The sequence below is a fragment of the Alligator sinensis genome, unplaced genomic scaffold, assembly GCF_000455745.1.
Source record: "Alligator sinensis unplaced genomic scaffold, ASM45574v1 scaffold253_1, whole genome shotgun sequence".
In the NCBI taxonomy this organism is placed as follows: domain Eukaryota; kingdom Metazoa; phylum Chordata; order Crocodylia; family Alligatoridae; genus Alligator; species Alligator sinensis.
Genome location: NW_005842147.1, coordinates 183,617 through 199,215, shown reverse-complemented (window position 1 = coordinate 199,215; position 15,599 = coordinate 183,617). Strand labels below are relative to the sequence as shown.

The following is a 15,599-nucleotide window of genomic DNA, read 5'->3' as shown; positions in this document are numbered from 1 at the left end:
CCAAACCCTGCCAATATATAAACGTGGCTCTTGCCACAGGAGGCTGGCTGGTTGGCAGCTCTATACTCCTAGGAGCAGCAGGAGCTGGAGGAAGCATGCATAGGGGGAGAGGGAGGGGGCAATGGGACAAGGTGTTCAAAAGAGCAAGTGTATCTGTTACGATATCCCTTCCTCCTTCACCAGATCCTGTACTACAGACATGGATCACAGTGGCCTACTTCTCTATTCGCAGCATGGCTCTATTTTCTCAGGGCAGGAATGAGTTTGCAGAGAACAGCAGGGCATTTTTAGAAGTCTGTTTCCTTGCTCCTTACCAATTGTGGGCTGTTGCTAGGTATTGTTCAGCTGAGGATCACAGCTGAGGGATCACACTGCACAGCAAGGGAATATAGAAAACAGCAAATGGGAAAGGAGTGTCCTTTACTTAACGGGGCAGACTGGATCTCAGGTTATCAGGATTCAATCCCCAACTCCGTCACAAGATTCCCAGGCAGGCTGGTATACATCAAAAAGCAAAATAAAAAAACAAAAACACAACAGGTTTCCCTTGCTTTATACAGGTTTTGTATATGCAAATTCACTCTTATGCAATGAGCACTTTTTTATACCAAAAATTTGTTACCTGCAAGATACATTCACTATTATGTGATCAATGTGGGGGAAGCCCACAGTCAGCTGCTTTGTGCAGTGCATTGTGGGACTGATGCACACCAAAATATAGTCTCCTGTGGGTCTGGGGGTCAGTACATTCGAGGTCTTAGAATGTATCCCTATTTGCTACATTGTAAAGTGGGTTCCCTTTTTGCAAATTCAAGTTGTGCGTCATTTTCCAGGAACAAATACAGCATAAAGTGAGGGAAACCTGTACTGTGTGCTTCCTGTGCAAAATTATCTGTTACAGATTAAAACTGCTTATTTTCATTTTTCAAATCTCCCTCTTACATTGTGTTCATTTCCTGCAGCAATCATTTTACTTTTGGTAGGTGCATGCTATTTCCACTAATGGGAACTCTGTGAATTTGCAACAAAATAGAGGCCTTAGTACTTTCATGTTTTAAGAGACATTTTCTAATTTTTAAAGTATTGATGTCAGTCTTTGGGTACCTTGGAAATACTTCCAAGTAAAAGGCTCTCTCAGCAAGTGTATTCTTTTCTATAGTCTTCCCCCCCACCCCAGGAGGTATAAAACAACAGTTTTTCCTTTCTCCCTTTTTAGGAGCAGCTAAAGGCTTTAGACCATGAAGTAAACGAACTTGTGGACTATATGTTTGGACCTCGAGGTAAGCACAGTTTTTAGGGAAATGCTAAAGCCTCTACTGATATAAAATAATTGATTTCCCAGGGGTAAATAAAAGCTATTTGAATCAACTTCCTCTGCTATATTAGTAGCTACTGAAAAGATTCCCACTAGATGCACCTTGATGGATACACTTAAAAAGTAACTAGTAGTTCCTTAATATCTCACTGAAAACATCTGAAAAGGGGCCTGATTTTGTCAAAGTGCTGAAGAAGCAGCCCTCGTTAGGGAAAAAAAAAGCCCCAGTTAAGCTCTCTCATATTGGAAACAACAAAAAAAAACCCAACAGACTGTCCCAAAAAATCAATATTTATTTCAGGAAAAGTATAGTATTCATTATATAGTGTGGCTAAATACATAAAACAGCATATTTCCTTTTGAAAACCCAATCTGTCCAAGTTCATGTTTCAGTAACATCTTTCACTCTGGCCCATTCTCTGCCTATTCAGCTATAACTTATTTACACCAAGTCACCTCATTTGTGTATTGCATTGTATCCCCTCCATTTCCTTTGTGGACCACAAATAATACTATTTACACCACATCACAAGCAACTTCTCTGCCTATTGCAGTTAGGCATCGACTCAAACCCAGGGTTTCCTTCCCTTCAGCCACCTGGGCTAGGGACAGAAGTTATACATAAACCAGTATAAGTGATCAGAAACTGATACAAATCTGTAACCCAACAGACGTTTAGGACATATAAACTGCCCCCAAGGTTTAAGTTACCTTGCCCCCCCCCCCCCCCGAGCATCCCAGGATGCTTTGCACCTCCACTGCAACCCCCACCCCATTTCAGGGTGCACATGCTAGCCTTGGTTCAAGCTGTCTGTTCCAACTGAACAGGGAAGCATGCTCTAGCACCTGCCCAGCATCTGGCCTGAGCCACTGCAGGCATGTGGCTGCATTTCCTGAATCAAAAGTGAATGTTTGTTTGTTCACTTGCTTATCAGTTCAATCTCTGCATTTTAGACTAAAATGCAAAGACTGAATCAATTCACCCTCAGGCTTTTTGAGTGTCTGTAGTTAGCCCTAATGCACTGGCAGGGAACATGCTAATGCCCCTATACAGTCAATATTCAGGGTGGTAAGGAAAGGAAAATTCTTGACATTTTGTTCCTACTGCAAACCCTCCCAGGACCAATGTGCTTTTAGAACAAGCAAAACAAGTATCTGACTGATTCCTACCTCATTAACACTTATATAGCAGTCACTCAAGTTACCCTTTCTCTAAAAAGGGGTGTGATAATTAGAGCTAGCTGAAAGCTTACTGATGGAACAGTCTTCCACTGGAAAGTGCCAAATCAGCTAAAGCAAAATGTTTTCCAGGAATGTATCAAGTCCATTTAAATTTTCTAGGAAGATCAAAATGGCTCATTTTGTTCAGATTGGAAGATTTTGTTCCTATTTGTTTGACATATAAGTTATAACATCAGAAGTCAAAACTTTTCAATGTGTATACTCCATAATACTGAAGTGGAAACTATTCAAACTGAAATATTATGATAAATATTGAAAAAATTTCAGAATACATTATTTCACATAACCATTCCAGGATTTCAGCTTTTCCATCCCAAATCAAGATGGAATTATGTCTTTAAATATCTCAGTTTTCTACAACATTTATTTATATTTTAAGATCAACTCTGTTAACAATCTAAATCTCCACATAGTTGAGCTAGCTTAGAAAGGGCCTAATCTTAGGAGTTGCTGACCTCAGTGCAAAGCAGTGGTACTTAGAATTGGATTCAAAATATCAGCAACATTTCTGCAGTCTGAGGATCATTTTTTCCCCATTCTTGGTCTTCATCTGTCCTATACTTATTGTCATACTTTCTTCCTGAAGCAAAACATGCAGACTAGCATAACTGCAGTTAAGTAGACATGACTTCATAATAGGATTTTTGGATGCCTTGTATTTATGTTAACATTTCCAAAAATGAATATTTCTTGATTAAGCAGAAAAAAAAAAGCTGCAAGACTCAAAGCCAAGGAGATGATAGGTCTTTATTCCCCTTGTGTTTGTGTTGGTTTGGAACTCCTACCATAAATTGTGCTGCTTTCATGATCCTCACAAGATGGTACGTCTGCACACTCCTGTGTGCAGAATTGCTTAGGTTTTTTTATTCTACCTGTATCTATTTAAAATTAAATGGCATTTTAAAATTAGTGGCTCCTTAGAAAAATACTTGCAGATAGGCCTTGAAAACAAGCAAGCCAATGCAATCTAGGAACCACATGTATACAAGGTGTAATTATTTTCACTCAAGCAAGCAGTGTGCCTTTTCATCCCTCTCTCCAACGGCTCCAGAGCCAAGTCTTGAGCTGGATGAATTGTGGTTAATATAATGCCATAGCAAATACTAGAGCTCCCCTGGGCCTTTGAATCACACTTGGGTTAAATAAGCTCTACCTCTGCCAGCTCTCAAGAGATGCGTAGTTGGCTTTTGCAAGGAAAAGCCTCAAAGAAGAGTGACTGCCTTTTGAAAAGAAATGGAAGGAAATGCTGGCCAGAGTAACAAAACCCAGTGAAAATATGTTCAGGAAGAGAAGAGAACGTGCATTAAAAAGACTTCTGCACAGGGACACCTCCCAAGGTAGCAGCTTTGCTCCAACTCCAGCACTGGCTGCTTTCCTTTCAAAAGGCAGTACCCGCTTTTCAGTGATCAAATCTCAGTGAATAAATCTCAGGACTTTTCGCTCCCCCCCACCGCCATTTATTGATGAGTTTCTTTTTACCAGTTGGTAATGTCTTGGACTCAATATTAGCCCCGACAATGACCAGTTCTCAGATTCACACTGCTCTAAATGGGGGTCTAGGCTGAGTCCAAACAAACCAAGACCAAAAAACCAGGGCAGGAAAAAGGTTCCACCCTCCACTGCTCCACTGGCTGCAGAAGGGTCAGGGCCCAGGTGCAGTTCCTTGACTCCGGTATCTCCATTTCCAGTGAGTTAAACTGCTAGCCATATGTTTTTAATTGTCCTGTATACATTGAGACAAAGCCATTTATTTTACTTTAAATATCGGTATTTCTCCTTGTTGCATTAAGTTTAATCCTGAAGAGAGGACATACCCAAATTATTCCAAGGAGCTTCATTGCCTGGGGGAAGGCTTAAGTATTTGTCCTTTTCCTACTCTTCTCCCCCACTACTGTGCTGGCAAGAATAGGACTGCAGTATTCAAGAAGGCACTGCAGTGAAACAGCATCAGAAGTGAAGCACTTTGATATAGATTTATGAATTTACCTGAAAGTCTAAACAGTGCAATCACTGAACAATTAAACCACTAGATGCATTCCCTAATAGAAATGGATTGCACCAAGTGGTGCAATGATTAATCACAATTTTAACACACTATTAAGTATTCAGACATTATTTATAAAATACATTCCATTCAAATAATACTGAAAACAGGACTTGTTCCTCTCCTGTCCCAGGCATATAGTAAACCCTTTTACTTCAGTGATCTGTATCTTATTAGCACAAAGTAGGCATGTCTACATGTGCAATTAATTGAAAGCAATCAACTCCGGCGCATATTGTGCCAAAGTTTATTGCTCCTGGGCATGCTGCTTGAATGTACACCCAGGACTGCAGCACAGACTGCAGCAGACTGCTGAGGCAGAGCAGCTCTGGGTGGCAGGGAGCCTGGGGGGTGGAGGCAACTTACCAGTCCAGGGCTGCTCCGACCTGGCTTGACATGCTGCAGAGGAGCGAGCTGGGGCATGAAGATGCTCTAGTGTGGGACTAGCCAGCAGGCAGCCCCTCCACTGAAGTGCCCTCATGCCCCAGCCAGCTGGGTCAGTGCCTACATGTGTGCTGCCATGGAGTAAAAAAAAGTATTTACAGTACTAACCTGCTATGGCGTTTATTAGTTTCCTGAGGCCTAATAGGGATGCATTTGTAGATGTAGAGATGTTTACTGTGGAGTTAATTAGGCAACTACAGTAAACGTCTCATATAGACACACCCAGTATTTCATGACTAACATAACTCCCTGCAATGTAGCTATGTAACAGATGACTGTCCCACAACAGTTATGAACTGCATCCCTATCAGTAGCATTTTGGAACAGTTCTATCATAGAATCATAGAAAAGTAAGGTTGGAAGGCCAGAGGCCACCTAGTCTAACCCCTGACAGGAAGCAGGATCACCTCTATCCAAACCACCCTATACAAATCCTTGTCTAACCTGTTAGTAAGACTACAGAGTCAACTCTGACACAGCCACAAGACATAACACCCTATCCTGCCACAGGTAAGGCAGGAAAACAACAGTAGCCAATGTCCTGCTTCTGCAGGGGTTGTTAAAACACACCTGAGAGATCCAAGGAAGAGGGCCATGCCCCCTGCTATAGAGGAAGGTTACAAAGGCCAAACATTACTTTCCAACAGCCATTTTTATTAGAGTCAGTTTGACTCATGCTGACACAATCCTGCATCATTTGGATAAAAGGAAGCCTTGCCATTTTTTTCAAGAATGGTAGGAGCAGGCCTGCTGTGCAACTCCTTAGCTGTTTAATTTGGCTATATATATGGCAGCAGACTGGAATCCAGGACTCCCCCAGCCAGAGCCAGTGCCCTAACCACAAGGGTGCAGTGTCAGACTACATTTTGCTTGTTCTTCATCTGGCCCCCATGGCTCTTGCATCCCTGTCTGTCCAAGGGCCCAGCTTCAACAGAAGGGGTAGAGTGAACCTTACTCTATATGCCAGTGGTTAGGGTAGTCATCAGGGAAGTGGAAGATAAAGTTGAAATCCCTTCAGGATGATGGAGCTTAGAAGCAAGGTCTCCTACACCTTGGAAAAATGCTGTAACCAACAAGCTATTGGGCACATAGGGATGAGTATTCTCAAACACCTCTCCTCAGAAACCCGCTGTATTCCTTGCCACAAAAAAAATGGGTCTAGACGAGGGGTGGGCAAAGTACAGCCAGTGGGCCATATCCAGCCCACCAATTGAGCCCATCTGGCCCGCTGGCCACAGTCAAGAGCTTGAAGAGGGAGGGCTGTGCCCCATGCCATGCTGCTCTGCCACAGTTAGGGCCAGGCTATGCAATGCACCACCAGGAGGTGAATCTGTGTTAGCGGCAGCTGCCCCAACTTTCCAGGTGTGGTGTGGCAGAAGCAGCTCACCATGGTGGACAGGCAGGACAGCACTTGGTGTGCTGCACCACACCCCCATCTTGAATGGGCCCAGCTGCCAGCAGCTACACTGCCAGGACTACACGTTGTCAACAGAAAGCTGGGCAGGGGGAAATGGATGTGGGGGGCCAGAGGAGTCTGCACGCTACTCAGCCCACCCTGGCCCCAGCTGCGGCAGAGCAGAGCATCCCTCCTAAGGTTCCCAGCAGCAGCCAGGTAGGATTAATTGGCATCTCGTCCTCATCCCCTCTGGCCCTCAGCAGCTCACCAAAACTCATTGTGGCCCTCCACCCCAAGTAATTGCTCACCCTGGTCTAGATATTCTGAATAATAGTGAACAGAGAAGTCTATTGAATAATCGAGTCAGACACCTAGGCTCTGGAGAAGCCAGCCCTGTGCTTTTATGGCTCCTATTGACTACCTATAAAATGTCTTTGGGCTTACTCAAATAACCCTTTAGAGACACTTAATGCTCTTCCTGTTCTCCGTATATGGTGCATAGGCACTTAAGCTTGAATCACACTTTGGCATTTCTGAAGTCTCTCTGATCTCTGTTGATAGGGGAGGTGCTCTAATGGGTCATTTTAAAACTTTTTCCTGGAACAAAGTTTCCAAAAAGTTAGGCTAGGCAATACCTGTGCCAGGTTGCCTGAGAACATTTGAATCTGGACCTTAGTGGGTGGATTCCACCTTTGTAAAAATAGATTTAGAAACTGGAAACACATTAAGATACATACATATAAAGCTATGATGAAGTAATAGTATACCCTTGAGTAGTATGTATTTTGCAATTAAATATTAATAGCATCAAAAGCCAGCTCCAGAAACTTAAGTCTTGGCTCCTGAAAAATTCAAGTTTACCCACAGGCAACGTGGCCACACTGACAGATAGCTTAGTTAAAAACCCAAATATAAACACTTCTAAAGTACAGGGAGAGTAACTTGGTACCATTTTATGTGCTTTTATAGTTAATTTGGTTTGTTACTGTAAGCCACCCTGAAAAAGAACAGCATATAAAGCTAATAAATAAATAAATAAAAATTTCAGGCAGTCGGAGTTCTATCGTTAACTTCCGTAGAGCCAGGATTTCAGCTCCACCATTCTGTTCCCCCTGTTTTTAATTGCAAATGAGATAAACTTGAGAAGGAGTCTGAACTGGGGCACTCAAACATTGCCATACATGATGTAGTGCTCTTGTCATACAGTGTCACTTACCATCTGGGTCCTGGTCTTAATCTTTCCAATTCTGAATTGTTTTAGTAGCTAATACTTTCCCTAATCAGCGACTGAAGGCAGAAAAGCACTAGGACCATTGCCAGAATCAAACAGCATCCTCTTTCTCCACTTCCTCCCCCCCACCAGTAGACTGTATTTTTTTAGGGAGCTCATAAAATTCACTTTTTCAAACAAACTATCTTCCCCCCCCCCCCCCCCCCCCCAGCCCCCATGTTACAGTGATGAAAAAAACCCAGTCAAACCCAATAGACCGGCATTTAAAAGCTACTTCACAATAACAAACAAGAGCCCCTGTATGAAAACAGGGAGGATGGGGCTGGGGAAGGGGTGAGGGGAAGGCAGGAATGGAACATATTTTAGTGTCTTGGTCTGAAGAGGGATTATTAACAATTATGAGAATTTTTTTTGAAGTGCTAAGTTGCTAGAGGATGCAGCCCTGGGTCACTCTATGCTAAACTTGTAGCACTGAGGTCCTCATTGCTTTGCAAATCACACCATGAAAACTAGCCTTCTAAGGCCAAGTCTGGCAGCTACTTTCATTGCTGGTTGTGTAATTCTCTCCTTTAGCCTACTTCAGGATCTTATTTCTACCACTTACTCCTAGATACAAGGAGACTCTTTAATTATCTACTAAGGCTAATTAGCAGGGGGTTTAAATGCACTGAATGCAGGACTCCTTTGCCCTGGAAAAGGGAGATGCATGTAAACTATATTTACGTGTTAGCCTTCAGAACCCAGCCATTTTCATCTTCATCTGAGCTGCATATTCTCAAATTCTCTCCAGATTTATATGGTCTGAACATAACCCACCCATATTATCTAATGGTTCCTTTGTTTAGTTCGTGCTATTTTGCCATGCAATGGATTAAAATAATTTTCAGCATGCCTTCTAGAACAGCAGAGAATTTTTTTTCCAGTGTAATATAAACTACTCAAGCTCTTGGATAGATGATGCCAAGCCTACTTGCTGTTTTGGAACAGACAGCATTATTCCAGAAGATATACTGAGTATTCATGTATTCCTGTATCTACATGATCTTAAATTTAAAATACTTCCTTCTGCCAGCTGACCAGCACTCAGTGCTTTGGCTTTCTTGATGATGCACCTTCATTCTCATCTATGCATTTAAATTATAAAATATATTAATTTCAAGGGCGGGGGGGTGGTAAGAGAACAAAGATAGACACAACCCATCTTAAAAATACCTTGGTTTTAGGAAGCTCTATGGTGGGAGAGAGGTGGGACCTTTCTCTGATACCCTGTGCACACACTGTGTAGGGGCATTTATGTTTGGGGGCCATTCACTACCAGCAAAGGGAAGGAAGCCTTGCATTTCAGTCAAAGTCCAAATGCAATAAGTGAAGGAGTGGCTTGTGCTGGAGTATAAATAGTATTATTTGTGGTCTAGAAGGGATATAATGTGATATAGTAATTGGTGACTACTGGGTGCAAACAGATTATAAGTGAATAGGCAGAGGACAGGTCAGAGAGTTAAGACTGTTTTTGAAAACTTGACTCAAACTGTTTTCAAAGGGCATTTTGCTGTATTCTATTTTGCTAATGCTGAGTGAGCAAAAAGTCAAAGGCCAAAAATCCTAAGAGAAGGGTATGGGCAGGAACATAACCCGACCAGGGCAGCAGCCCCAGGCACTGCCTTTAAGGTGGAGGCATGCAAAATTAGCTGCCACTGCAGCAGCCAGCCACGCTGCCATCAGAGCTGTGCAATACCATCAGAATTTCCATGTCCCAGGCACTGCATCTGCTCTGGGCATGGAAGTGCCCTGCTCTGCTTCTGGGTCCAGGCTGGGCTTGTGGTATGTTTATCCTGCCTCTCAGCTCAGAAGATGAAGCTGCTTCTTGGCAACCCAACAGTGGCAGGAGCATAACTAGAGTCTTCTAGCTAAAACAGGAGACTTAACAGGTCTTTCTAGTGCAAACCTGCCCTCATAGAGCTTACAAGCTAACGGAAGACAAAATTCAGCAACGTAATGTAACAGAGGACTGGAGACACAAGAAGGATGGGGGACAGGAGCATGGCGGTAACTGAACAGGTAAATATAGCTGTGTGGTTTCACTACAGAATGTTTCTGAAACATTTAAATACTTTGTTTCTAAAGAGAAAGAATTGCCTTGGAAAAAGCATTGTTGAAACACACAAATATATAACAGTTCTTAATGTCTCAAGCATTCCCCTGCAGAGTTTGCTTTGATTAAGCATTTCCTCAGAGTGTTTTCAATCCTACATCTGAAACACTGAGCAAATGAATAAGAGTGAAAAACAGTAGCTGATGTGTTAATTTATTGTCAAATTTAGCAAAATGCAAAACCCCACAAATGGTAAAACAAGTTGTTTTCTTAAATACACGTCTAATTGTGATACCTTCTATGGTTTTTAACAGGAGCGAGCAATTATTTTGGGCAGAAGCTAGTATATGATAATCAGAGGAAGAATTTCACTTAGCAATTCCTTTTCTCAGGGAAGCCTAAAACTTATGGTTCAGAAAGCAAATATCTTTTAGAAAAATATGACAAAGCTGAAAGAAAACAATGATGGCATTCATCCACGATACCCATTTACTGCCATTGTAGACATTTTTCTGTTTTAAAAATTGCGCATCTCAAACTTCATGATCTCCATTTTGTTTGAGCTGGGGGAAGGGATGCAAGGAAGAGGAAGGGAACCCACAACTACACACAAAATTCTTTGCTCCCAGTACTGATTTGTTCACATGCATTACTGTCAGAGATATAATTTGTGTGAATAAGGCAAGCAGAACTGGGCCTTAATACTTCATTTCAGGATAAAATGGGGCAGATGAACAATGAAACAAGCCTTGGGCTAATCAGAAAAATAAGCACATTGAAAAACTAATGCACTGAACATATTTGAAAATGTTTCCCTATACATATGTGCCTTCCAGTCACTATCATCATCTCTCCAACACCCAACATAAACACAAAGATATGAGGCAAATGCACAGTAAAAATAATGAATGCTGTATGTCTGGATTAGCAGGTTCTCTTTTCTTAATTCTATGTAGATTGAAGGTTTAAGCTATTTAAAAGCAATATATACTGTTTTTTTAAACAGCTTGGTATTTGGCATTTTATTTCTATTAAACATTACTTTTAAATAAAAAGAGCACAAACACATTTTTACTCCTGCTCATTTCTATGATTCATAGAAGGGCAGAACAATTAAAGTGATTTCAGGTAATTCTGAAATGACCAACACAGATGCCTGAAATGACTGTGCTCAATGCAGTTATTTTGCTATTCAGGTTGAAATGAACTGAGTATGTATCCAAATATGGCACATCCCCACTGTACCTGTAGATGACACTGTTGACACTGCAGGCAGTTTCTTTTTAACCACACTGAACAAGCCACTTTTAACTGCTTATTGCATGCTTCTGTTCAGATTCCAGGGTCAGAGGTTGGTTCCTGTTGGACTCCTATCTACCCACATTTTTCCTTACTGTAGCCTATCTGCTTTCCATATGGCTGGGTACCGAGTATATGAAGAACAGGCCTGCCTTCTCACTCCGGGGACATCTCCTGATATATAATCTTGGAATCACACTACTTTCTTTGTACATGCTCATAGAGGTAAGTTTAAATAAACGTACTGCAGCTGAGAAGGGCAAGCAGTAAGTGATTTTTAACCAAAGGAATGTTTATCATCCCCATCTCCAAAGTAAGTTGGATTTATGATTTTAGGTCCATTTCAGCTAAAGCAGCATTTGACAACGTGCATTCAATTTTCAGGGACTGTGCATTTCAAACATGTCTGTGCCTCCTTAATTCACCCTTCATGAACATCAATTCTTTTTGAAAACATAAACATCTGGGGAGTGACTAGTCTTTGTAGGTATACACTACTGTTGTTCAAACAAACAGATGTATGCATGAGTATGCTCCAATTATTCATTGTTTGCTAGTCACTGTCATCCATTTCCTCTCTTGTCTACAACATCTAGATTTTGTCATCTAATCAAGTGGCAAAAACAAAATAAAAGCACACAGGTGACTGATCAGATGCCTAACAAGTTCAGCCAAAAGCAAGCCATTTGGGAAGCCAAAGGCTGAACTTAGGATCATAGAAAAATAGGGATGGAAGGGACTGTGGTGGGCCAGTAGTGGGTGTCCACTGCGCTTGACCACCTACCAACCTCCAAGTGCCACCCTGGGGGTGCCTCATGTCTGGCCGACCCCCTTCCTAGAGCACACCCGCAAGCCTGGGGTCACCGCTGCCACCACCCGGGGTCTGGACCGTTTCTGGGCCCTCTGCTCCCTGGGGTACACAAGCCTCGTAGTCCTTGAGGGTGCTTGGCCCACTGCAGGAACTTGGGGTATTCCTTTAGCCTGAAGCACAAAAAGTAGCCTCAATTGGTCATCCGAGCCAAGGGAATAAAAAAAGGCATGCCTGAACCCTCTCCCAACGAGTCCACCACACTTAATACAGAGGAAACCTTTATTGGTTACAGAGAGTAGGCTTGGAAAGGGTACAGGTTAGAGAAATATCAAAGAATAACCTTAGAGCAAACAGTATCAGCTAAGTAGCTGTTTGATACGCATCTACATTACAGCAAGCTATATCTAATATTATAAAAACCTAAGTCTGTCCGGCTGTAATGCTATATTCTCACTCTGATTGGCTGATGGAAACAGCCAATCAAAGTGCTCCAAGCATGGTGGAGTGCTGCCATGATTCTGAAGCCGTACTGAGTATTGGACAGGGGGTGGGGGAGACTCCCCCACCCTGCTCCCTGCAAGAGCAAGAACAGCAGCAGTATGGGGTGTTAGGTGGCGGCACGCCATCCCAGACCGCCTTTCTCCTACACCGGCCACCATTATTCTTGATGGGCAATTGGCTAGTATCTAGATAAGTTCCAAGTAGTTTACTCACTTCATCATCCTGAGAGAAGGGGAGTTGCAGATGTTCCAGTTGCTGTATGAGACAAGTACCTGTTCATGTCCTGTAATCTGTTTTCATTCTGATCCTTTTAGCAATTTATACCATGAAGCTTCCTAGGTAGTCATGGCTCCATTCTCAACTGTTTCTGTCAGTTTAATGAACTAAGATCTCAGCTCCATCACCAAACACCTCCTCTGGCTTGCTCCAGCATGCACCCATTAAGGAGCTTTATTTTGGAGGAATCAATCCTCCTTTACAGGTTAGAGCATGCGTGATGGAGACGCAATGGCAACAGCAGCCTACTAGCCCCAGCAGCGAAAAATGCTTCTCCCAAAGCTACATTGCTAAGGTAGTAAATAGAACCAGGGGCAGAAACCTGAAAAAAAGACTGCTATTACAATTTCGGAATCACATTTACTTGCTCTTGATGTTAACGTCCTTATAAACACACCTCCCATGTTTGCTTGATAAATAATCCAAATGTATGAGAAAGCCAGGTTGTTGACACTGGAGGTTCACAATGGCACTTGGCCCTGGCATTCCATGCCCCCTGGTGCTGCACAGGGCACTAGCAAGCTACAGGAGAAAAACAAGCACTTGTTGTTCTGTCACCAGAACATTGCTTTGCTGAAAGTCAAATAGGACCTCAAAGCTCCCAGTTTTAGGCAAATTTCTTCAGAATTTAAAAAACAAACAACAACAGACACTTTAGCTAGTCAAAACAGGGGCTAATTTCTGGCTTGCACACAAGTGACACAGAGGGCCTTGTGACATTCATACTAGCTTCAGTAGGTGAAATGAGCACAGTTCCTCCTTGGTTTGCCCCTATACACCAATATACCCTATACTCTTTGATTAAAACAATGCTTAGCAGGTTTAACATGGCAGAGGCATACAGGAGGTTGTCGGAAGATTAATCAGGTTCGGGGAAATCAGGACATACTACACACATGGTGTTTTTCAGGGTCTTTCTGTGATGGCCCAGCTTCTTTTTGAAGCTCATTTTGCTGTACATACTATGCTGATTCATGTGTGGCCTTTTGGTTGGTTAATCAGGCTTTGCTTCTGTGGTTTGTAGCCCATTGACTTGCATCCCTAAGTTCACACAAGATTCTAGCTGATTTACTAATGATAAGAAACACAGCTCTTAGTGCCAACTTCTGCATCTGTTATGAATCTGTGTGGGGGCACTCATTTTATTGCTATTTCCAGTACTTCATCACACTTATTTACCAATAGACCTGCCATTTAGAACCTCTCCTCACGCTGTATGGCCTCCTCTTTCATGTCAGCAAATTAAACATTTCTGCATAATCTTTTTGCACAGTTCCCTTTGACTGCATTCCCTAATTGGGAGTAAGATGGACACTGGAGCTTGTGCACCTCCCTGATTAGATTAATAGATTCATAGATGCTTGGGTCAGAAGGGACCTCTGTAGATCATCCAGTCTGACCCCCTGCCCTGGGCAGGAAAGAGCACTGAGGTTAGATGACCCCAGCCAAGTGCATGTCTAGCCTCCTCTTAAAGACCCCCAAGGTACGGGAAGAGCACCACCTCCCTTGGAATCCCATTCCAGATTCTGGCAACCGTCACCGTAAAGAAGCTCTTCCTGATGTCTAATCTAAATCTGCTCCCTGTCAGTTTGTGGCCAGTGTTCCTAGTTACTCCAAGAGATGCCCTGGTAAACAGAGCAACTCCTATTCCTTGCCTTCTCTTGCAGAGGCTGTTGAGATCCAGGTCCCTTTATCTTTCATCATAGGGCTTTGCCTGCAGGCCCCTAACCATATGAGTAGCGCTCCTCTGAACCCTCTTGAGGTTGTCCACATCCCGCTTGAAGTGCAGCACCCAAAACTGGATGCAGTACTCCAACTGTGGCCTGACCAATGCTGCATGGAGGGGAAGTATCACTTTCCTGGACCTGTTCATCATGCACCTGCTAATGCATGATAAAGTGCGGTTAGCTTTAGTGATCACTTTGTCACATTGACGACTCATGTTCATCTTGGGGTCAACTATGACTCCAAGATCCCCTTCTGCTCTGCTGCTGAGAAGGTCCTCCCCAGCCTTTAAGTGATTCCTTCTCCCTAGGTGCAGCACTTTGCACTTGTTTTTGTTAAACTGCATCCTATTCTGTTCTGCCCACTTTTCTAACTTGTTTTGATCCACCTGGATTTGTTCCCTATTCTCTAGCATGTTAACTTTACCCCATAATTTGGTATCATCCACAAATTTGAACAGAGTGCTCTCCATGCCCTCATCCAAGTCACTGATGAAGACATTGAACAACACAGATCCAAGGACTGAGCCTTATGGGACTCCACTAGCTTGAAGATTACTATGGCAGTGCAAGAATGACAATTCTCTTTGAGTAGTGAACAACATTAAATGAGTTGTATGCCACACAACAAGAATGTTACAAAAGATTATACATGTATAAATGTCATTTCATTCTTTAGCATGAGTGACTGGTACCTCCTGAATCTGGCAGGGCACCCGCAGAAACCACCGATCCTGCCGGGGGGGCACCAGCCCTACTGACAGCATCAATGTTGGCCACCGGGGGGGCACATGTGCACCCCCTACCAGTCGCCTACATTCTTTAGATCTCTCACTTGCCTGTCCTCTCTGTCTGCCGTTTGTGGGTTATAAAGTCTTCAAAGCAGGATTTACCTGTTTTTTTGAGGCTTCCCCTGCACTAATTTCTTGTGCTAATGAGTTCCACTTATCAATGAATATACCATAGGATCAAATCTCTAATGAAAGAAATCCATAAATATCAGTCTTAGTGTCTCTGGCCAATCTTTTTAATTAATCAAGCTCCCTGCATGTTTAAAAGCCACATGCTGCTTCCAAACAATTTTCAAAGGTAAGTAAATACCATAGAGAGTGCCTAAAGTAATTCAACCCAGAGGTCACGTGGATAGATATAAAACTCTGGAAAGATTCATGTTTGGGAGTGGAACGCCCCCCCCCCCCCCCCTCCCCACCTCCTACTTCGTAA

The 15,599-nt window shown here is 42.8% G+C and overlaps 1 protein-coding gene across 1 annotated transcript in view; it reads left to right on the top strand.

Moving 5' to 3' along the window:
• Nucleotides 1–15,599, top strand: part of ELOVL2 (ELOVL fatty acid elongase 2) — a 72,491-nt gene that overhangs the window by 37,267 nt on the left and 19,625 nt on the right. The window contains exons 2-3 of the mRNA XM_006025429.1: nucleotides 1,217–1,280; nucleotides 11,101–11,288. Of these exons, the coding sequence (XP_006025491.1) occupies nucleotides 1,217–1,280; nucleotides 11,101–11,288 (252 nt within the window). The remainder of the gene's footprint in view (nucleotides 1–1,216; nucleotides 1,281–11,100; nucleotides 11,289–15,599) is intronic.